At 45.8% G+C, this 22,525-nt stretch overlaps 2 protein-coding genes across 2 annotated transcripts in view; both read left to right on the top strand.

Moving 5' to 3' along the window:
- Positions 1–18,008, top strand: part of LOC107402117 (protein NDRG3-like) — a 35,377-nt gene extending 17,369 nt beyond the window's left edge. Inside the window, exons 7-14 of the mRNA XM_076571060.1 lie at positions 3,668–3,724; positions 10,290–10,393; positions 11,173–11,238; positions 11,356–11,407; positions 15,299–15,346; positions 16,819–16,854; positions 17,105–17,156; positions 17,751–18,008. Of these exons, the coding sequence (XP_076427175.1) occupies positions 3,668–3,724; positions 10,290–10,393; positions 11,173–11,238; positions 11,356–11,407; positions 15,299–15,346; positions 16,819–16,854; positions 17,105–17,156; positions 17,751–17,932 (597 nt within the window). The 3' untranslated portion in view covers positions 17,933–18,008. The remainder of the gene's footprint in view (positions 1–3,667; positions 3,725–10,289; positions 10,394–11,172; positions 11,239–11,355; positions 11,408–15,298; positions 15,347–16,818; positions 16,855–17,104; positions 17,157–17,750) is intronic.
- A 687-nt stretch (positions 18,009–18,695) lies between these two features.
- The window catches only part of Sla2 (Src like adaptor 2), a 19,343-nt gene continuing 15,513 nt past the window's right edge, over positions 18,696–22,525 (top strand). The window contains exon 1 of the mRNA XM_076571051.1: positions 18,696–22,314. The gene's annotated coding sequence lies outside the window, so the exon portion shown is untranslated. The remainder of the gene's footprint in view (positions 22,315–22,525) is intronic.

Below are 22,525 nucleotides of genomic sequence, written 5' to 3'. Positions count from 1 at the left end.
ATAATTTTACTTACTTAGAAAGATACTTTGGCAGTTAAGAGTGCTTGCAGCTCTTGCTGATGACCTGTTTGATTCCCAGCACCCACATGGGAAGGCTCAGAATCATCTCCAACTCCAGGTCCAGGTATGTGATGCCCTCTTCTGGGCTCTGAGGGCACCTGCACTCACGTGCACATATCCACACAACACATGGATATACACGTAATTTTAAAAAACAATAAAAAATAAATCTTTAGGAGTTAAAAAGAGGGCTCAGTGGCTAAAAGCACATTAACTGATTTTCTAGAGGACCCAGGTTCAGTTCCCAGCATCCATAGCTCTCAGCTGTCTGATGACCTTCTTCTGACCTCTGTGGGTACCAGGCATGCACATGTGCATGTATGTACATGCAAGCAAAACACTCATACAGATAAAATAAAATAAATCTAAATATTTTATTTTATTTTTTAAGACAGGATGGCTCTGGCTGTCCTGGAACTCACTCTGTATACACCAAGCTGGCATCAAACTGCCCCCCCCAAGTACTGGGATTAAAGGGGTGTGCCACTACTGCCCATCCTAAAACTTTTTTAAAATAAATCTTTTTCAGAAATACAGAGAGAAATGCATTGTATTATATATTATCCCATTTGCATGGATCTCATCTATGCTGAAAATGATTCCTTGTTTTTAGGTTGAAAAGAAGCAGGGTTTTTTTGTTTTGATTTTGGTTTTGGTTTTTTTTTTTCTTTCTTTCTTTTTTTTTTTTTTTTTTTTTTTTTTTTTTTTTGGTTTTTCAAGACAGAGTTTCTCTGTGTAGTTTTGTTGTCTGTCCTGGATCTCACTCTGTAGACCAGGCTGGCCTCGAACTCACAGAGATCCGCCTGGCTCTGCCTCCCTAGTGCTGGGATTAAAGGCGTGCGCCACCACCGCCCTGGGAAAAGAAGCAGTTTTGAGACATTTTCATGATAATATATAAGTATTGTTGTGCCCTGGACAGTGGGGTCTTCAACGGGGGGGGGGGGGGGGGGGGGGGGCGGAGCCAACGAATGAGAGGGACAAGAGACACAAAGAATGAGAGCAAGACAGGACGTCTGATCAAGCTCCAAAATTTTATTTTTCTCTCAAGGCATACATAGGTAGGCAAAGGGGGTTGAGAGCAGGAAGGGACTTAATTATGGGCTGTTCAGCCAGCAGGAAATGTTGCTCTGAAGGTTATTTATCTACCCTTGTCTAACTGCCTAGTTGCCTAACTGCAGCTCATTCACCTGATATCTGAGAAGAGGTTCTGGTATCTGTGAGAAGAGGTTCTGGTGCTATGGAGACTTAAACAAGGCCTAGATCTAAGAAAAGAGGAGAGAAACCCAAATATGGCAGCATGTGTGTCGAGGTCACTTAGGCTTATGGCTCCCGTCATTGTTGTAATCTGCACTGTGTCCATGCACATGTGGAGGCCTAAGATTGATGCTGGGAACCTGTATCAATGCTTCACTTTATCCATTGAGGCAGGGTCTCTCAATCAAACCCAGAACTCATTGATATGGCTGTTCCTACTAATCAGCTTGCTTGGGAGTGGCATGGCAGGATTGCAGATCGGATGCAACACCCTCTCAGCATTTGTGTGGGTTTCTGGGTGTCTGGACTGCTGTAGTACTCACATTCACGTAGCAACCACTTTAAGCACTGTGCCATTTCCACAGCTCTGACAATTTTTCTGCATTTATTTAATTATATTTTGTTATTGTTATTAGCTCTGTGTGTGTGGTGTGTGTGTGTGTGTGTGTGTGTGTGTGTGTGTGTGTGTGTGCGCGCGCGCGCGCGCGCATCTAGGCCATATCAGACTTGTAGCTATCAGAAAACTACCCTCTGGATTTGATTACCTTTATCCACCATGTTGGGCCTGGGATCCTCAGGCTTGGCAACAAGTGAGTTTATTGGGTGAGCCACCTCAGGAGCCCTGAGAATTTTTTTAGTAGAAAATCTGATACCTATATAGTGTTTATTGAGTACTAGACACTGTTCTTTGATTTTATATATATATATATGCATGGATGTATGTATATAAACTTCTTATTCTCAGGACAATTCAGAAAAGTGGCATGTGTTAATCCTACAGAGAGATGTCATTTGCCTGAGTTAAAAGGTCCAAGACTCAACATAGTCATGAAAGCATTGGTCGTCAGTCAGGTGGATGGGAAAAGAGCCTAAGTACCCATAATAAAGTAACGAACTTTCTACACGGTGGTAAAATATCTGACTAAAATGTGTCACTCGAGGGAAGGATGGTGACAGCCACGTAAACAGCCCTTGTAAGGAGGGGGAATTGAGAGTGGCAGGCCAGCCGGGCTGCACGATTAGATCCTATTCCAAATCCAAATAATTGTAATTCGGCTACTCAAGGAGAGGAGAAAATTCTGACATTAGGTCAAAATAGAGGTACACTATGATCTTAATTTTGTTAAATACATACACATACATAAGAAAAGAGGGCAGTAATTTGTGAGTAGTGGTTACATCTTTCTCTGTTAATAAATTGCAAATGATAGTTTTTCATGTCTTCTCCTTTCCTAATTTTATATAATGAGCATGTATACTTTTATAATTATTTATAAACAGTCTACCTATCCCCAGACCAGATTCTGAACAGTCTGTCTGTCCCTCCCCACACTTATTTACATTTGGGGAATATGGCCTTCCCTAGCTTTGGCTGGAGAGCACTAACAACGCTGCTGGCAGCTGCTGTGGAATTCTCTCACAGTCCAACCGGTGTAAAATGTGCTCACCTGTCTAGTGTAGCACCCCCGCACTTAGATGTGTAACAACCTAGTGACATCTAAGAACACTTTGGGGCTCTGAGCATCAGGAATAGTGCAACACATGACATGAGCTGGGTGATGAGTCTCCTCCTCTTACAGCTGTAGTCTATGGCTCACCCACAGCCCAGGGGTGATCTCAGGCCATCTTTCCTCCTTAATCTTTCAGCCATGTCCATGTCTCTCCCTCACCTCCTCCTCTGCATCCCCACCTCCAACTCAGTGCCTCACCTCCGATCCAAGTCCTCAGTAGGAATTCCATCTAAAGCCCAGGAAGAAAGCTTAAAGGGGAATTGGCAAGATCGTTTGAGCTGGAAATGTTTCTGAAAATAGACTGTCTCCAGATTTACACAGATTGCTGTATTTATTAGACATGAGATGCATCATTTTGAAATGGGAAGAACTGGGGGGAAAATGTTCAAAGTGTGAGAACATTCTGTAAATATAGCAATTCCTCCCACTGCCTGAAATACAGATGGCTAAAACTGCAAGGAATTTTCTTTCTTTGTCTCTTGCATGTCTTGGGCGGGATTGTAAGTGGATCTCTACCTGCCTTCAACCCAGTGTAGATGCAGAAATAGGGGCAGGAATGAAGCAGCAGACGGCCACGAGTCTCAGGACTCAGAGTTTTGAAGGAATGGCCACTACTCCTTCCAGCCCTATTTCAAAGCAAGCTCTGCTCATACCATGGAAAGAATACTTAGTTTTTTCCTTACATTTTTCCTTTTTTTTTTCACATTTCTTTGAAATGATACTGATCTGTGTTTTTGATTTGCTTTTGAAAGATAATATGTGTAAAGTACACCTTCCTTTAGTGAACAGCCATGCAATGCTCACATACGCTCAACTCTCCTAACACAGTTTTTATCTTGTAGCTCTCAGGCTTGACGACCAACATCGTGGACATAATTTTGGCTCATCACTTTGGGCAGGTAAGCACCTGTGCAACCTGAAGGGCTGGGTTTCCTGGCGTGTGTGTGCAAAGCTTTGTTGTGCTTTGGGAAAGAACGAGGTACCTTGCAGTCTACTGGCTCCTGTAGTCAGAAGGGCATGTGGCCCTGCAAAGACCAGGCCTATGGGAGAGGCTTCCCTTAGCCTCAGGGATCTTGGCACTTGGAGAGTGACAAAACCAGCATCTCCCCCACCTGTCCCCTGTGAGCAGAATGCCATCTGTGACTGTGTGACAACACCAGTGCCTCACCAGACATCTTTAGAGCCATCAGGAGGTTCAGGAGAGGCTTCACAGAAATACAGATTTCAGAAGAAGAAAAGCAAAGAACTCTGAAATGTTATTGTGAGGGGAGCTTAGAGATGATCTTATTCAGCCCTCAGGAACTGATGGACACCGGAATCTCCAGCAGGGGTAACTGATCCTGTGGACCAATCTATAACTTTCAGTCTTAGGGTATCAGACGCCCTCTTCTGGCCTCTGTGGGCACTGCGAGCATGGTGCACAGACAAGTGCAGGCAAAAAGAGCCAAACACACAATAAGAATTTTCAATACGATTAAAAGAAAATCTGGGCATGGTGGCACGCACCTTTAATCCCACCACTGGGGAGGCAGAGGCAGGTAGATCTTTGTGAGTTCCAGGATACAGAGCCTGGTTTATAAACCGAGTTTCAGGGTAGCCAGGGCTACACAAAGACCCTGTCTCAAAAGTACAAAACAAAATAAATAACTTGCTTCAGATATCCAAACTCAGTTATTTTCCTCAGGTTTGGTAGCCTAATCATACAATAGAGAAACTGAGACCCGGATTTATTGTTATCCATATTGTAAATGGAATTGACAATAGTTTTTAAATTTTAGCTTCAGTTCTTTGAGAATTTCATATATGAGTGCACATGTTCACATTATTTCCACCCTCATTCTCCCTGGAGTTGACATTTGAAGCCAAGGTCACCGCCAAAACCCCTATCCATTCTTTCTTTGTGTCTTTGTGTGTGTGTGATATGTATATATATTTGTATGTATGCATGTGGGTATATGTGTACATGTGTGTGCATTTGTGTGGAGGTCAGAGGTCAGCATAGGTGTCTTCTGTCTTGCTGAATAACCCTGTTCCCACTAGTTAATTTTCAGCTGTAGGCATTATCTGCTTGTCACCAGAGCTTCTGGCCAAAAGGCTTGGCTCTGGGTCTGAACATTTATTTGCCCATATTAAGAGAAAACAAGCCGGGCAGTGGTGGCGCACACCTTTAATCCCAGCACTCGGGAGGCAGAGCCAGGCAGATCTCTGTGAGTTCGAGGCCAGCCTGGTCTACAGAGTGAGGTCCAGGACAGGCATCAAAACAACACAGAGAAACCCTGTCTCGGGAAAAAAAAAAAAAAAAAAAAAAAAAGAGAAAACAACATTATGTGTGTATGACATATAGATTCTCATATGGAAAATTTATTTTGTTTTTAGTTTTGATCAAAACCGGGAAGAGAGAAATTCTCATTCTGTGTCCACCTTGCACAGAGGCACCGGGACCTAAGGAAAGGATGAAACAAAAACCACATAAGTGTGTAAATGAGGGTTTACCTGTGTGCCTGCTGCTGGAACTGGGGTAGCCTCTCCTGGTGCAGGGATATTGGGGTTGCTGTTTTCATCCCCAGCATGGTGTTGCTCCAGGAATCCTACCTCCTAGAGTCCCTTTAGAATTCCCTTTTCTTGTTCACACTTCATTCTGTTCTATTCTTTTATTCATGCTTCATTCTTGATGGATTTGGGACATTGTGCCACTGTTTGGTCATCTGTCACTAGACTGGCACATGGGTTGTATCAGGAAACCTGAAGCAGCTAAAGATTTATGAAGAAGCTGCAGAGAAGGCTCAGTGGTTAAGAGCACTCGCTGCTCTTCCAAAGGACCCAGGTTCAAGACCCAGCACCTACATGGCAGCTCATAACTGTCTGTAGCTCCATTTCCAGGGGAAATCCAACAAGCTCATACAGACATACACGCAGGCGAAACACCAATGCATATGAAATAAAAATTTAAAAAAAAGATTTATGAAAAAAATAAAATCATAGAAGAGGGAGGGAGGGAGGGAGAGAGAGGGAGTGCACCTAAGACTGAAAACCCACCAGAATCCTGGCAGGAGTCAAGGCTGAAGAGATTGCTTCCCTAGTGGACAGATAGGTGATATGCACAGGAACCACTGGGGCCTCCATCTCCACAGCCTTCATCAGGGAATGTGGGTCACAATTTCCCCTTTGTCTCTGAACAAAGACTTTCTTTGAAGTCATCGGTGATGCTCCTGTGCTATCAGAGCTGGGAGGAGTGCCCGGAGCAGAATCTCACTGAGAAAGGGAAGACATTAGAAGGAAGACCTTGAGCTGGAGAGCTGGCTCCGTCATTGAGAGCACTGGCTGCTCTTGCAGAGGACCCAGACTTAGCACCCAGCACCCACCTGGCAGCTCACCACTATGCCACCAGTATACATGGTGCACTAACACACAAGCAAACACACATACACACAAAAATAAAACAAATATTTTTAAAGCACTTTTTGGCTAAATTTAAGTAGCAAAACCAGTTTTTAAGAACAGCCCTTGTTAAGTTTATCTGGATTGGCCGGGCAGTGGTGGTGCACGCTTTTAATCCCAGCACTCGGGAGGCAGAGGCAGGCGGATCTCCGTGAGTTTGAGGCCAGCCTGGGCTACCAAGTGAGTTCCAGGAAAGGCGCAAAGCTACACAGAGAAACCCTGTCTCGAAAAAACAAAAAAACAAAACAAAACAAAACAAAACAAATTATCTGGATTTAGATAATCTTTTTTTTTTTTTTTTTTTTTTGAGACAGGGTTTCTCTGTGTAGCTTTGCGCCTTTCCTGGAACTCACTTGGTAGCCCAGGCTGGCCTCGAACTCACAGAGATCCGCCTGGCTCTGCCTCCCGAGTGCTGGAATTAAAGGCATGCGCCACCACCACCCAGCAGATAATCATTTTTAAACATGAATTATAGCCAGGATGGTGATGTATGCCTGTAATCCCAGCACTTGGGAGGTGGAAACAAAAAGTATCAGGTATCCTGCTAAAGAATACTCTCAATTCCACTTAGGTCTCTCCCAGACCTAAGTGGAAGTGGAAAAATATATGTTAGCACCGTGTGTATAAGAATACAGTTTGTGCTTTTTAAAAGATTCATGTGTATTGGTAGAGGGAGGGGAATTTCTTTTTTTTTTTCCAAAGATTTATTTATTATTTATTATATATGCAGTGTTCTGCCTGCATGCCAGAAGAAGGCATCAGATCCCATTATACATGGTTGTGAGCCACCCTGTGGTTGCTGGAAATTGAACTCAGGACCTCTAGAAGAGCAGCCAGTGCTCTTAACCTCTGAGTCATCTCTCCAGCCCGGAGGTGAGGGTACTTTCTTTTTTTTTTTTTTAAGATTTATTTATTATGTATACAGAAGAGGGGCGCCAGATCTCATTACAGATGGTTGTGAGCCACCATGTGGTTGCTGGGAATTGAACTCAGGACCTCTGGAAGAGCAGTCGGTGCTCTTAACCTCTGAGCCATCTCTCCAGCCCTGGTGAGGGTACTTTCTATGATTTAGTTTTGCCTTAAATATTTGCATTAGTGACTAGGTCCCTGTTTGCCCTTCATATACCAATAATGCTGCACAGTAGACTCTGGAGGCATGGAGACAGGAGAAAGGGAACCAAAGCCACATATTAGGACCACGACAGGTAAGAAGACTACTGGGACTTGGCTGCAGATGGCTGTCATAGGGAGACAGTAGTGATCACAGTGCAGGTGTGTGGTGTGTGGTGTGGTGTGGTGTGGTGTGGTGTGGTGTGTGTGTGTGTGTGTGTGTGTGTGTGTGTGTGTGTGTGTGTCAGGCCACTACCTGTAGCTGAAAGGTTTCTTGTGTCCCACCCAGTCCACAGCCCAGGTAAAGTCCACTCAGACCCAAGTAAACACACAGAGGCTTATATTAATTAAAACTGCTCGGCCATGAGCTCAGGCCTACCACTGACCAGCTTTTACACTTGAATTTAGCCCATTTCTGTTCATCTATATGTCGCCATGTATTCTGTGGCTTTTTTTTTCTTTTTTTTCTTTTTTTTGGTTTTTCGAGACAGGGTTTCTCTCTGTAGCTTTGTACCGTTCCTGGAGCTCACTCTGTAGCCTAGGCTGGCCTTGAACTCACAGAGATCCGCCTGGCTCTGCCTCCCGAGTGCTGGGATTAAAGGTGTGCGCCACCACCGCCCGGCATATTCCGTGGCTTTACCTGTGTTCTATTACATGCTGCTACCTGGATGGCAGGCTGGAGTTCCTGACTCAGCCTTCCCAGAATTCTCCTTGCCTGCTTATCCTGCCTATACTTCCTGCCTGGCTACTGGCCAATCAGCATTTTATTTATTAACCAATTAGAGCAACACATTCACAGCATACAGAAAGACATTCCCCCATCAACTACCCATTAAACAAAGGCAGCAGCAAGCCTTTGATCTTCTGGGGTGAGCTAAATGTTGGCAATTTTGATGGGCACCATTTCAAAAGATGTCTTCCTTATTTATAAACATGCTGGTCTTAATGTTTTCGGCCATGACTTACTCCAGAACTGCCGCGTCTCTCCTGCTGTTGACATGATTATCTTGCACAAACATCCTGGCCTTGTAGTTAGCTTGGGCCTTATGTAATGTGGAAGCCCACAGAGGTTTCCTAGCAGAGATCTGAGCTTGCTTCACCCAGCAGGGCTGCATTAGGGGATGGCTTGGCCACGTGTGTGGTTACTGGATGTTTGGAAGGGTCTGCACTTGGCTGTGCTAGGGGGAGGTCTTTTGCCCTGCCCTTAGGCATTCCTATTAAAAGCCCCTTTGAAGAGACAGAAGGAGCTGGTGGATACTGATGCAGGTCCTCCCGATGCTATCCTGTGTTTCTGTCTGTCTTCTCCATACTATCTTTCTATTTAAATATTTCTTATCCCTCTCTTCTCAAGAGTACCTGGGAAAAAGTGGGAGCAGGCCTCCCACAATGTAGGGTTAGAGGGCTTGAGCTATGATGGATGCTGAAGGAGCCTATGTACAGAGCAGGAAAAGCATACCATCTCTAAGGGAACATTTCTCCAAAACATTTCCCAAAGGACCAACATGTCTACATGCAGAGCTGAGGGGACCTGATCCACATATTAGGACAGCAGAGGAGAGAGACACAGCTCCAGGCCTCTTGTCCCATTTTCATTGCCCATCAGATAATTACAGGTTCAAATGAAGGGTCAGTGTTTTCAGCGAAAGCAGCCTTCAAACTTCTGCTGTTACCTAGGCAACTGTTATCATAACTCGCACATCAGAAGTGTCGTCTACAGGAATGCTAGAGTGGGAGCAATGATGTATTGCCAAGCTGTGTGACTTCCAAAAGTCAGTGCTAAGTCAGTTAAGGCTCAGGAAGCTGGGGGTGGGGCAATTTGGTTTTTCTTTAGTGACAGTCTCCCTGTTGTCTTTATGTTTGTGTGACTGGCTTCTCAGGCCCTACCAGTTTTGTAACAGGTCATCTGTGAAGAATTCAGAGATATTTGTGTTTTGCCCCTTCAGCAATCTCTACCTGTCTCAGAGTAGCATTTATTCCTGTTTTTTAACATCAAATTCCTCTCTAGGGGAACTGGATAGTCATTTCACTCTGATTATTGTGATTTGTACTATTGTCATAGTATTCATTTCTTGTTTATTTGTGTGTGTCTATGCGTGCATGTATGTGTGTGCGCATGTGAATGTGTATATGCATGTGCTCAAGAGTGTGTGTGTGTGTGTGTGTGTGTGTGTGTGTGTGTGTGTATGTGTTGTTTGTTTGTTGGCTCTTTGGGGGGCCTACCACCCAGCTCCCAAATAAATCACACATGAAGGCTTATTGTTTGTTTGTTTGAGACAGGTTTTCTCTGTATAGCTTTGGAGCCTGTCCTGGAACTCACTCTATAACCTAGGATGGCCTCGAATTCACAGAGATCCACCTGCCTCTGCCTCCCGATTGCTGGGATTAAAGGTGTGTGCCTTTAATTATGAATGCCCAGCCTTAACTTGGCTTGGCTTCTAGTCAGCTTTTCTTAACTTAAATTATCCCGTCTATCCTTTGCCTCTAGGCTTTTCCCATTCTCTTCTGTAAATCTCACTCTTACTCTGTAGCTTGCTGTGTGGCTGGGTGGCTTGCCCTCTGGAGTCCTCCTTTCTCTGGCTCTTAGATCTCTCCTTCCAGATTTCTCCTTCTGTATGTTCTCTCTGCCTGCCAGCCCTGCCTGTCCTTTCTCTTGCCTCGCTATTGGCCATTCAGTTCATTATTAGACCATCAGGTGTTTTACACAGACACAATAACACAGCTTCACAGAGTTAAACAAATGCAACATAAACAAAAGTAACACACCTTAAAATAATATTCCCCAACATGTGCGTGTCTGTGTGTGTGTGTGTGTGTGTGTGTGTGTGTGTGTGTGTGTGTGCGCGTGCGCGCGCACGCAACCGTGTGCTCTCAGACTGTTTTCTCTGTAGCTTAGAATATGTCTTCTGTTTATTCTAGGAAGAGTTGAGGACCAACCTGGAACTGATTCAAAGTTACAGACTACGCATTGCCCAAGATATCAATCAAGGAAACCTAGAGCTTTTCCTGCGTTCTTATGATAGGTACAGTGTTTCCCATTCCTGTAGACCAGTTCAAAAGAGATGACTGGCATCTATAAGAGAGAAGAGGCGAGGAGCTTCCCCCATTTTATGTGAAAGGAGAGAACACTTGAGCTTTGACTTAATTGTTCTTTGCTGGAATTGTTTCCTAGGGCAGAAGTAGCCTGTGGGTGCTGAAATACAAAAGACAAGTTTATGCATTCCAGAATTTACACACACTTCCTCCACTGTCAGAGTGAGGAGGGTGTGCTGATTCCTGTCCTGGGAACCACTTCTCAGGGTGCAAACACTGGCTTCTCAGAGGAGGGAAGAGCCTGAGGAACTAGGTCAGTGTAACTTTCTCCGGAGTTACACAGCAGGAGCCTGGCCAGGCTCGAACCTGCTCTCCAGGCTGTCCCCACTGAAAGGAAAATCCTGTGCTAGACTGTTACAAAGAAAGTCCTTCCTTCTCCTCAATCCCAAACAGTAAAAGTATGCTGTTCCCTCCTCCTAAGGGGCTCATTCCTACAGACCACTTGGAAAATTTGTTGGACCTGAGGATTTCAGTAGTTTGAGTTTTAAAGTTCTCCCCCTTTTTAGCATCCCATAAAATCCCTGTTCCTGCTCTGTAGCATGCAAGGTGCCATGGAAACAGCCTCAGGAGAACGCTCAGGGCCCTTCCATCCTCAGGTGTGAAGAAGACAATGTTCCTAGACTGCCATACTCTGGATTACATGTCCAGGAAACACATGAAGGGCCATGATTTGCCTGCAAATGACACTGATTCTGCTTGGTTTGTCTAGACGCAGAGACCTGAAGATAAAAAGACCCAAACCAGGCCAAAATGATAACAGGCTGAAAACACTGAAGTAAGTCCCTGAGTCTCCCCACTGAATGGCTGTGTATCTGCCTGTCGTGACAAATCCATCGTCCCCAGTGTTTGTGCTTACTTGCTGACTGACTCCTCTTCTTCCTCGTGTTCCTAGGTGTTCTACTTTACTGGTGGTGGGGGACAATTCACCTGCTGTGGAGGCTGTGGTAAGCATGTCCTGATGTGAGCAGGCTGGGGTTGAAGTGTAGTCAAATGTATGTGGCAGGCACACCGCTGACGTGTGTCATGGGAACATGACCACATGGGGCCATGCTGTATCTAATTGCACCTACCAGGGTTTGCTGTTACATGTTTTGAAAGTCAGTTCCTCAGCTGTATTGGAATTTTCTTTGAGCTACCAATCAGCTCTCAAATAAAGATATGGAGACTTATTATTAATTATGAATGCTCGGTCTTACCTTAAGTTTGTCCCACTAGCTCTTTTAGCTTAATTTACCTTGTTTCTATTCATCACTTTTTGCCTTGGGACTTTTTACCTTTCATTCTGTATTGTCCTACTTTCCTGCTTTCTTCATGTCTGGCTGGCTGGCCCCTGGTGTCTCCCTGGCATCTTCTTTTCTTTCTTCCTTTTTGCAAGCCTAAATTCCTCTCCCTGCCCAGAAGATCTGCCTGTACCTCCACCCTTACTATTGGCCATTCTAGGCAGGCAAGGTAAAAACAGCTACACATCTTTACATAGTTAAACAAATGTAGCACATCTTTGCATAGTTAAACAAATGCAGCACATCTTTACACAATTAAACAAATGCAGCACATCTTTGCATAGTTAAACAAATATTCAGTAATACTCAGCTAAAGTGAGAAATCCGCAGGAGTCTACTTAAGGAGTATTAGGGAACTTGTTAGGGTAAATTGAGGCAATACACTCACAATACTCAATACAGAACGGAGTAGACAGCTGAAGTCGTCTTCCGATCCGACCAGGAGCGAATCCACCTGGCAGTTCGATCAACCGGGAAGGAGGCAGCAGGGAGAAGGGGCTCTGACCCTCCCCCCCTCTCCTTTAAGAGGTCACTTGCAACAGCAGGAAGCACCCCCTCCTTCAGGCCGGTATAGCCCAAGGTCATGGGCGGAGCAAATACTACTGCACTCAGCAGTCACAAGGTCTCATTAGATTGATCAGCGTGGTCCTTGATGGTTCTGTGTGCTGCTGTCCACTCGGAGGCGATTAGTGCAGGGAAACACTATATACTTATTTCAGAGTTCTGGCACCCAACCAGCCTTCCTTCCTCCTGGGGAAGTTACCACAAATCTGCAGGTTGGAAAGCGGCCGAGGGCCTGTAGCCTTTCCCTGCTTACTTCTGTGCACTGCATATGGAAAAAGTGCTCGGTGTGAAGAATAAGGGACACGTTACCAAGCAGGAGGACGGGCAGTTGTGATCCCTCTACCCAAAGACAAACTTTTCCTTAACGTAGCCGACTATATTAAATATGTCAGATTTGGAGGCTGGGTTACTGGGGAAGGTAGCACCCAAGAGCTAGTTTTTTGTTTATTTGGTTGGTTGGTTGGGTTGGGGGGGGTGTTTTTTGTTTGTTTGTGTTTGGTTTTTGGGTTGTTTTGTTTGGTTTGGTTTTTCGAGACAGGGTTTCTCTGTGTAGCTTTGGTGCCTGTCCTGGATCTCACTCTGTACACCAGGCTGGCCCCGAACTCACAGAGATCCACCCGCCTCTGTAGATGTAACCAATCATCTTATTAAAATAAGAAACACAGAGCCAATGTAAAAGAGAAAGCCGAGAGGTCAGAGCCAGAGCTAAAATCTTACCTCCTGCAGTGCTCCTAGCTTCCCCGAGAGAGAGCTACTTCCTGTTTGTCTGTCTTTAAATAGTCTTTCTGTTCTGCCTTCTCATTGGTTGTAAACCCAAACACATGACTGCCTCGTCACTGCCTGTAAATACCGCCCTCCAGGTCTTAAAGGCATATGTCTCCAATACTGGCTGTATCCCTGAACACACAGAAATCTACCTAGCTCTTCTAACCACCATGCTCTTGCTATGGCTCTAATAGCTCTGACCCCAGGGCAACTTTATTTATTAACATACAATTAAAATCACATTTCAGTACAAATAAAATATCACCATATGCCTCTGCCTCCTGAGTACTGGAATTAAAGTCATGTGCCACCACTCGGCTCTGGAATATTTTCAATTACATCTGGGAGGCTGGAGAGATGGCTCAGTGGTTAAGAGCACTGGCTGCTATTCCAGAGGATCCAGGTTCAATTCCCAGCACCCACATGGCAGCTCAAAACTGACTGTAATTCCAGTTCCAGGGGATCCAACACCCATGGCAAAATACCAATGGTCTCATGTTTCTAGTAGAACCATTTTCTAGAAAACTTCTCCTTGGTCCCTGCCCTGTCAGAACTGTAACATCTCTGGTTGTGGCAGTCCATTTTTCTAACAATTGTAATAATGGGCTGTGAAAGATGGAAATTTTGAGTACATACTTTATATGGCACAAAATTGTGAGTCAGTGGAAACAAAGATTATGAGGGTTCAAGTGTTATTATTGTGTTATTATTTATCTTAAGGAAAACTGTCAAGTTTGAGGCTGGAACATCACTGGGATAACTTCAAAAAGAAACATGTGGCTCTTCAGAGTTTGGGTACATGTGTTAAGAACTGAAATGTCGCAGGGCAGTGGTGGCGCTCACCTGTAATCCCAGCACTCAGGAGCAGGCGGATTTCTATGAGTTTGAGGCCAGCCTGATCTACATACAGAGCGAGTTCTAGGACAGCCAGGGCTAAATGGAGAAACCCTGTTTTGAAAAACAAAAACAAAGAACTGAAATGTCTGTACACTGCCCCTCAACCAGTAAAATCTCAGTGTGAAAGAAGAAAAAAAGAGAGCGTCACAGAAGAATTCAGCTTCACACTGGGGAGCCAGCGACCTTGAGGCAGAAGAATCAGTGGTTGGTGGGGGGGGGGGCAGCCCTCCACTCTAGGCAGGAGGGACTGAGCAGGGAGGTGGAGACAATGCACAAGCCCAGCTGATAGGCCATTGGTGCTAGGACAACATGGAGGAGATCCCAGCAGGACAGGGCCACAGTCTTCTTTGTCTCTCAGAGAAGGAATGTTCCTTGCCCACATGTCATGGCCAGCAGGAAAAGCCGTCAGATTCAACGTGCTCTTCATTAAACAGTAACAGATGATGAAGTTGCCCGGTATTTATTTATATTATGTAGTTGGTTGTGTTGTTTTTACTTTTTACTCTTTTGGGGGCCACCACCCAGCTCCTAAGTAACCACATGGAATCTTGTTTCTAGCCAGCTTTTCTTAACTTAAATTAGCCTGTCTACCTTTTACCTCTGGGCTTTTACTTTTCTCTATTTCTGTTTATCTTTTCTTTACTTCTTTACTTCTTACTCTGTGTCTGGCTGTGTAGCTGGGTGGCTGGTCCCTGGTGTCCTCCTCCTTCCTCTCTTGCTCCTCTATCCTCTTTTCCCAGATTTCTCCTCCTATTTATTCTCTCTGTCTGCCATCCCCGCCAATCTTTCTCCTGGCTGGCTATTGGCCATTCAGCTCTTTGTTAGACCCAAAGGTGTTTTAGGCAGGCAAAATAACACAGCTTCACAGAGTTAAACAAATGCAACGTAAAAAGATGAAACACATCTTTGTATCACTAAACAAGTATTCCACAGCATAAACAAATGTAGCACGTCTTTAACTAATATTCTAAACAATATTACATATACTTACTCTGTGTGTATGTGTGAGATCAGATAACAATGTGCAAGAATTGGTTCTCTGCTTCCATCGTTTGAGCTCTGGGGATCAAACACAGGTCATCAGGGTGGCAGCAAGTGTCTTTACTGCTGAGTCAATTTGTCAGCTCGTCTCCAGATTTGTAGATGTGTTCTGAAGTATCCACTATGACAGGAATCACTTGAAATCCCACAGTCTATGTTGGTACTCTATTTGACTGGGTCAGCCACCAGCAAGCTGAGCTGCTGATCTTGTAGGATCATTCTGATGCCAAGCCACTGATTAATTTCCTAACAGTTTATAAAATTGTTTTCTCCTTTTTGTTTTTAAAGGTTGAATGTAATTCTCGCCTCAACCCTATAAATACAACTTTGCTGAAGGTAATGTGTCTTCTGTCACCACTTGTGAGGGAGTTAGCATGATTTCAAACTAGGGTGTTCCAGGGAAGTGTCCCAGAAAAGCTTCCCGTGAGTCATTCACTCTTTCACACAAAAAGAATGGAACTTCTGAGTCTATTATCCTTATGTTAGTTACTGTTATTTTGATTCAGTAAAACCCCATGACCAAGGCAACATATAAATAAGGTGTTTAATTGGGCTCACAGTTTCAGAGCGTTAAGTCCATGGTGATGGAGAGAAGGCTTGGCAGCACGAACAGTGAGTGCATCCTGATCCACAAGTAGGGTGCAGAGAGCACACTGGGAAGGGCACCAGTCTTTCGAAACCTCAAAGCCCACCCCCAGTGACACACCCCCTAGTACCTCCTAAATAGCTCTACCAACTGGGACCAAGCATTCAGACATGTAAGCCTATGGGAGTCATTCTATTTCAAACTCCCAAAGTCCTCGTAGATGTTGGAAAATAGAATAAACAGTACAAAAAATTTAAATTGCTCATAACCTAGTACAAAGAATTATATATAGTAAAAGTATTGGTGTCTTTTTCCTGTACTGTTTTATATCACTAAAATCAGAAGGTATGAACTGGGCAAGGTGGCAAACACCTCTAATATCAGCACTCAGGAGGCATAGGCAGGTAGATCTCTGAGTTTGAGGTTAGCCTCGTCTGTAGATCAAGTTTCAAGACAGCCAGGACTACAGAGAAAAGCCTGCCTTGAAATCTGCCCCCTCCCAAAGTTATTTATAACTCCATATCTGTTTTCTTCCCATTCCTGACATAAACATTTCCCCAGATCATCAAAAACTGCATAGGCCAGATGTGGTAGCACACATCTGTAATGTTAGCACCTAGGAGGTGGAAGCAGGAGCATCTCATCTTGAAGGCCAGCTTTGGCTACATAGGGAGACTGTCTAAAAAACAACAGTAACAAAAATGTTAATAATTCACTGGGCCAGTGTAGTGGTGCATGCCTTTAATCCCAGCACTTGGGAGGCAGAGGCAGGCAGATCTTTGTGAGTTCGAGGCCAGCCTGGTCTATAGAGTGAGTTACAGGACAGCCAAGGTTACACAGAGAAACCCTGTCTCAAAAAAACACTCCCCCCCCCCAAAAAAAAATCTAAATGTGGTGTGTACCTGGCATAAAGTTTTCTAGCAATGAAACCATGGAATGCATATCCCTTTAAATAGAGACAAGTCAAAGCTGGATGCAGTAGTGCATATTTTTAATGCTAGCACTCAGGAGGCAGAGGCAGGAGGATCTCTGTGAGTTTGAGGCAAGCCTGGTCTACATAGAGAGTTCCAGGACAGCCATGGCCACATGGAGAGCCCCTGTCAATAAACAAACAAACAAACAGAGTCCAGTCAGCCAAGTAGCCCCTTCAAAAGGCCTTGGGATGCTGAGAGCATTCCCCTTAGTGGAGGTCCTGCTGACTTAGGTGTTCTTCCTCTCCTAGATGGCAGACTGTGGAGGACTGCCCCAAGTAGTTCAGGTAAGAAAGCGCTCATCATAACCACATAACTACATTCTCTCCCTCTCCCTCACCCTCTCCCTCCCTCTCCCTCTCCCTCTCCCTCTCCCTCTCCCCCCATCTCCCCCTCCCCTCCCCCTCCCCCTCCCCTCCCCCTCCCCCTCCCCTCCCCCTCCCCTCCCCCTCCCCTCCCCCTCCCCTCCCCCTCTCTCTCTTATTGCTACCTCTCTACTTAGGTACAAATTAATGCCTTCTTTGTTTGTTCCCCCAGCCTGGGAAGCTCACCGAGGCCTTCAAGTACTTTTTGCAGGGAATGGGCTACAGTGAGTAGTATGTTTTCTATTTATTGTGATGGGGTAAGTTTGACATCTGAGAGTCCACGGTTCTCAGAATATAACCAACCCATTGACTAACCAGCCTTAAAGTGGAAACCAACAGGGTATGGCACATTCGTCTCTGTACGGATATGAGACGCACAGATGCTCATCAGCACTTAACTGTGTCAGGAGGTCCTGGGAATGGATGGAAGTCTCGCTGTATTGGACTTACACTTGTTTTTCTTTTGTTCTTTGGTTTAGTCTTGCATGCACTGCAGGTTTGGGTCACCAGTATGTGTTCCCAAAGCCACCTTCCTAATCACTGTATGAATGGCGGGGGCGCAGCTAAGAGGCTTTACTCCACCCTTAGGGTTTCCCGTTGTACTCGGAAGTAGAATCTGGGGAGAATCGAGATGCAGGGGATCAAAGCAGCCTTGCATACAGCCACTCACCTGGAGCAAATAGTGCAAAGTGGGGGTACCTCTTCTGGTACCCTCCTGGGCATCATCTTAGGTGGGCTGGGAAAGGTAGAGTCTGGTGAAACTGTGGAGTACCAGAGCTTCACTGAGCTCCTTCTAATATCCTGCTTCTTTATTGCAGTACCGTCTGCCAGCATGACCCGGCTCGCCCGATCACGAACATACTCAGCCCCCAGTAACATCGGATCTGAAAAAATTTATTTCACCCAACCTGTGACCAGCAGTCAGTCAGATGGAGCTCAAGAAGTCTGTGAGGCCCCTAATCTCCTGAACACACACCAGACCATGGAGGTGCCCTGCTAAGCAGATGGGTCCCCCCTGGACCATGGAAGTCCCTCCTTCAGATGACCACTTCATAATAGAACATTTCATCCTGTCAGCTGGCCTCCACTTTCTTTCACTCATGCATGGCCACAGCACCTCTCTTCCCAGTAGCCTGGACTTCCCATTCTCTCCACGCCCCTTTTTGACTGTACTAAGAACCACACCATGCCATTACTGTAGCATTCCAACATCTTGATCCGATCTGATCTCCATATCTTCTCTTGCCAGCCTTTCCCTATGCTCCCTCAAATATGTACCTGACGAGATTCGTTGATTCCCAACTCCATGTGTGTGCGAGCACGTGTGTCTGTGTCTGTGTGTGCATAGTTCTGCGATTTTAGACATGCTTTTTTTTTTCTTTTCTCGAGACTGGGTTTCTCTGTGTAGCTTTGCGCCTTTCCTGGAACTCGCTTTGTAAACCAGGCTGGCCTTGAACTCAGAGAGATCCGCCTGCCTCTGCCTCCCGAGTGCTGGGATTAAAGGTGTGTGCCACCACCGCCCGGCTTAGACATGCTTTTTTTTTTTTTTTTTTTTTTTGGTTTTTCGAGACAGGGTTTCTCTGTGTAGCTTTGCACCTTTCCTGGAACTCACTTGGTAGCCCAGGCTGGCCTCAAACTCACAGAGATCCGCCTGCCTCTGCCTCCCGAGTGCTGGGATTAAAGGCGTGCGCCGCCGCCGCCGCCGCCGCCGCCGCCGCCGCCGCCGCCGCCGCCGCCGCCGCCGCCTGGCTTAGACATGCTTTCTTGTAGCGCTTCGGCAATGGGACTTTTTTGCATTAAAGGGAAATATGCAGAGCAGATATCTGGATGGCATGGACAAGATTGGATTTTGGTTCCACTTGGACAATATTTGCAGTAATTTCAGGAGAGAGCAGGTCTGAGGGATGTGGGGACTGTAGTTACTGTGTGGACCATTGATTAGCTGTGACCAGCAGAAGGGTCTGTAGCCAGATTCCACAGAGCCATCTTGAATGGCTTGAACTCCTGAGTGGCAGCACCCAGGCTTTGAACACCGTTTTTTTTAAAGTCAGTGACTGCACCAGAGCCAACCCTGTTGGCACAGGTGTGGGTGAGCCAGCCCCGAAGATGTGAGCATAGGAGACCTGTCCCCATTACTCACCTGTCTTGTGGCTTCATGGGCAAGGGAAAGATGCCCTCCCTTCCTGCCCATCAATACCTGAGGCAGGTGGGAGAGCTGGCCCTGTGGTCATAAGAGAGGATTCATACATGTTGTTGTGTAAGTCAGAAAGAGGGATCTGAAACCATAAATGATGTCTGTACACCATGGAGTTTTCTCCCAAGAATTGACCTAAGCTCCAGATTAGCCAAGGAAGACAGAAAACAAAACACCAGGCTCCACTCTGCAGACAGAAGTGCTGTCCCTGTACATCTGATACCACTTCCCAGACACCCACACTCTGCAGGAAGTGCCTCCCAGGTCTGGATGGAGAGTGGTTCTCCATCCCTCTGTCCCAGGAAAGGGGACAGTATGGCTTTGACCAGTACATATGGATTATGGTATTTGTAACCTCATATACACAGGCATAGAAACAAATACAGAAAAAGAAAGAAAAAAAAAGGAAAAAGGAATCCTCAGCCTGCTACAGATGACATGTGGAACTGTGTCTCTGTAACCTCCATTCGTGAATCTGATGGGCCTCCGAGTTGTCCAGAGGCAGGGCCTGGAGGGTGAGTCCACACTAATTTCTGCTGGAGGCTGTGGGAGTATACAGCAGATGGCAATTAATAATTCAGGTGTCGACCCACCAGGTGAATAACTCTCTGATGGAGGAACCTCATCAAGCAAGGCTTATGGGACCACAGACGCTGAAAACTGGCTGCTTCTCTCTTGAATTTCTTCCCTAAGAGCAGCTATGGGTGTTTCCCCATTGCTTGTGTGTTTATCTTGTGCATATTCCATCTATTGGGCACACATACATCTGTGGATGGTCAGAAAGATGATTTCTGCTTAGGCTGTACAATTCTGAAGAATAGAAATAATACTAGGATATTTTTCATTACTCAGACTGACATAGGAAAATGACAGTATTCCCAGCTACAAAGTCAGCTTTTTCTAATCCAAAATAGACTAGTTGACCCTGGAGCCAAATTACCCAGGGCTGAGTTCCCAAGGGTCTGTTGGTTGAACCAAAGTCAGGCTGATAATATTAAGACATAAACTCCCCACAGCAATTGACTTTCTGCACATACTCCTAACCACAAGGTTCAGCCAATTAACTGTTTATTGTTTAAGTCCTGAATTTCAATGTCACTCTCTGTCTGGGAACCCTAACCACTCAGAGTTACATGCCTGCTTTCCTCACCGTGCCCGGTCTGCACGAACTCCCTAGCCTGAGGGAAACTGTGGGACTTATCATGTGTTATTAGAATGGGTCGGACCCTGTATATGTGACTCATAATTGTCCAGAGTTTGGCTGTTGAAGGAGGTGTGTGTAGAGAGAGCTGTGTAGATAGAGCTGCTGTGTAGAGCTGTGTGTAGAAAGTGTGTGTGCAGAGAGAGATGTGTAGAAGAGGAATAGCTATGTAGAAGAGAGAGCTGTATAGTGTAGCTATATAGAAAAGAGATGTAGAAGAGAGAGGTGTGTAGGAGAGAAATGTGAGTAAAGAGAGATGTGTGGAGAGAAGAGATGTAACTGTGTATAGAGACATGTGGCTGTGCAGGAGAGAGATGTATGTATGTAAAGAGAGCTGTGTAGCTGTATGTAAAGAATGAAACTGTGTAGAGACAGAGAGACTTTCAGAAAGAGATTTTTAAAAGGTGAAATTACCACCAGAAAGTGTGTTTCCTTACTTACTCTCAGAAAGTCTAGTCCTCGCCTTGATGTTTTTGCATACCCTGGAGACAGTCTTGGAGCTGGCTCTCCCAAAGGCTGCCAATAAGTTTCCCTCCAATAAACTTATTTAAACAAATATGAAATAACCTTCCTTCAGAGAATATGCTTCCCTTCTGCCCTGCCTGCTGAGTGACCACCATGTTGAAGATCCAACCAGCCTCCTCCGGAGCAAAGGAAGACTGGGTCCCCAGAAGAGGCTGTATTACCTGAGTTCATTCTAGTATTGGAGTGCAGTGGGTCTTCATGTTAATAGAGGCCACTAAGCAGGAGATGGTAGGCAGCAGGTGTGTTCCTTGTTAGCAGACGCAGTCAAGGTAATTCTGTCAGTTCTGGATAGGACACCAGTGAGTTTCAAGCTTGAGCATGCAGCAGAATCACCTGAAATAATTGTAAAAAGTGAATGCTGAGCCCTACCAGGGTGTTTCTGACTTAGTGGGTCTGAGACAAACCTGCACAACTAACACACTCCCAGGTGATTCTGTGGCTGCTGGAACCATACTTCGAGAAACACTCTAGATTTCCTTTTAAGTGCTTGGGATTGAACCTCGGACCTGGAACACAAAAAGCACACACTTTCAAAATTACCCATAAGCTTGTTTAAAGTGCCTTTTCTGTGGTTGTTGTTGTTTTGTTTTTTCACTTATTGCTGTGCTGGAGTGGAGTCAGGAGGCAACTTTCAATGATCCTGCTTATTTGGGGTAGTATGGTCACATGCAGAAAGTAACTTCCAGAAATCAGTTCTCTCCTTCCACCATTGGGTCCTGAGGATTGAACCAGGGTCGCCAGGCTTGGTGGCAATCATCTTTACCCACTGAGCCATCTCACTGGCCCAGAAACGAGTCCCACTTCAGAGTCTTTAATTGAACAAGGCGCCAGGTGATTATGCCTAGACTTCCCCTCTGAGTGTTTGGACGTAGAAGTGCTAAGACTGAGTGCTCTGGTGATAGCTGTGGACAGACCTGCATGGGAAACTCCTGCTCATCCCTCCCCATTCTTTAGTTCTTAGGGCAGATGGAGTAAAAAAACAAGAACCTCCAGCATGAGACTGGGAGGAACAGCTGCTCCCTAGAACAGGAAAGGGGCAATGTGGTGCCTCCATGGTCTCCGATGATGCCGTCAGAGGAAACAGAGGCGGGGAGGCGGTGGGGTTGTGAGAACCACAGCGGCTACAGCTGGGAGCTAGAGCTCTGCGGAGTAGCACCTGTGTCTACAAGGGGCTCCGATCCCCAGGCCTCACTCTCTGGCCCCTCAGAGCTGGTTAGGACTGCACCATCTGGTTTCCCTGAGAGGCAAAGGGCTCCTGCCCCAGGATCATGGAGACGCCTGCCCACTAACAAGCTTAGCTACCTCAGCTTACTCCGAACGCCTCTGGTGATCCTCCGGGCTGAGATCTGAACCTGCGAGTATCTAAGGTGACACTAACTCTCTGCACACGAAGGCCTGACCTGTCAGACGGCCAGCGTGCGAGTCGGCCGAGTGTCCTCACCAAACTTCTCATGACAAACCCGTAAGTACGCTCACTTTGTTTTCTCGTGGACTTGGGACAGATGAGGAAGAACGGTCTCCTCTGGGACTGGGAGTGAGCTTTGTAGTCAGACTTCTGGAAGGCGACTAGTCAGCTGTACAGGTCTCTAGGGTTCCTCAGAGACCCAGTCTGCTCTCCCCTCTGACTGCCTCCAGAAGACCTGCATTTTACCAAGATCTCCTGCCTCTGCTGG

Source organism: Peromyscus maniculatus, chromosome 4 (genome assembly GCF_049852395.1).
Source record: "Peromyscus maniculatus bairdii isolate BWxNUB_F1_BW_parent chromosome 4, HU_Pman_BW_mat_3.1, whole genome shotgun sequence".
NCBI classification, from domain to species: domain Eukaryota; kingdom Metazoa; phylum Chordata; class Mammalia; order Rodentia; family Cricetidae; genus Peromyscus; species Peromyscus maniculatus.
This window is presented reverse-complemented; position numbering and strand designations above follow the sequence as displayed.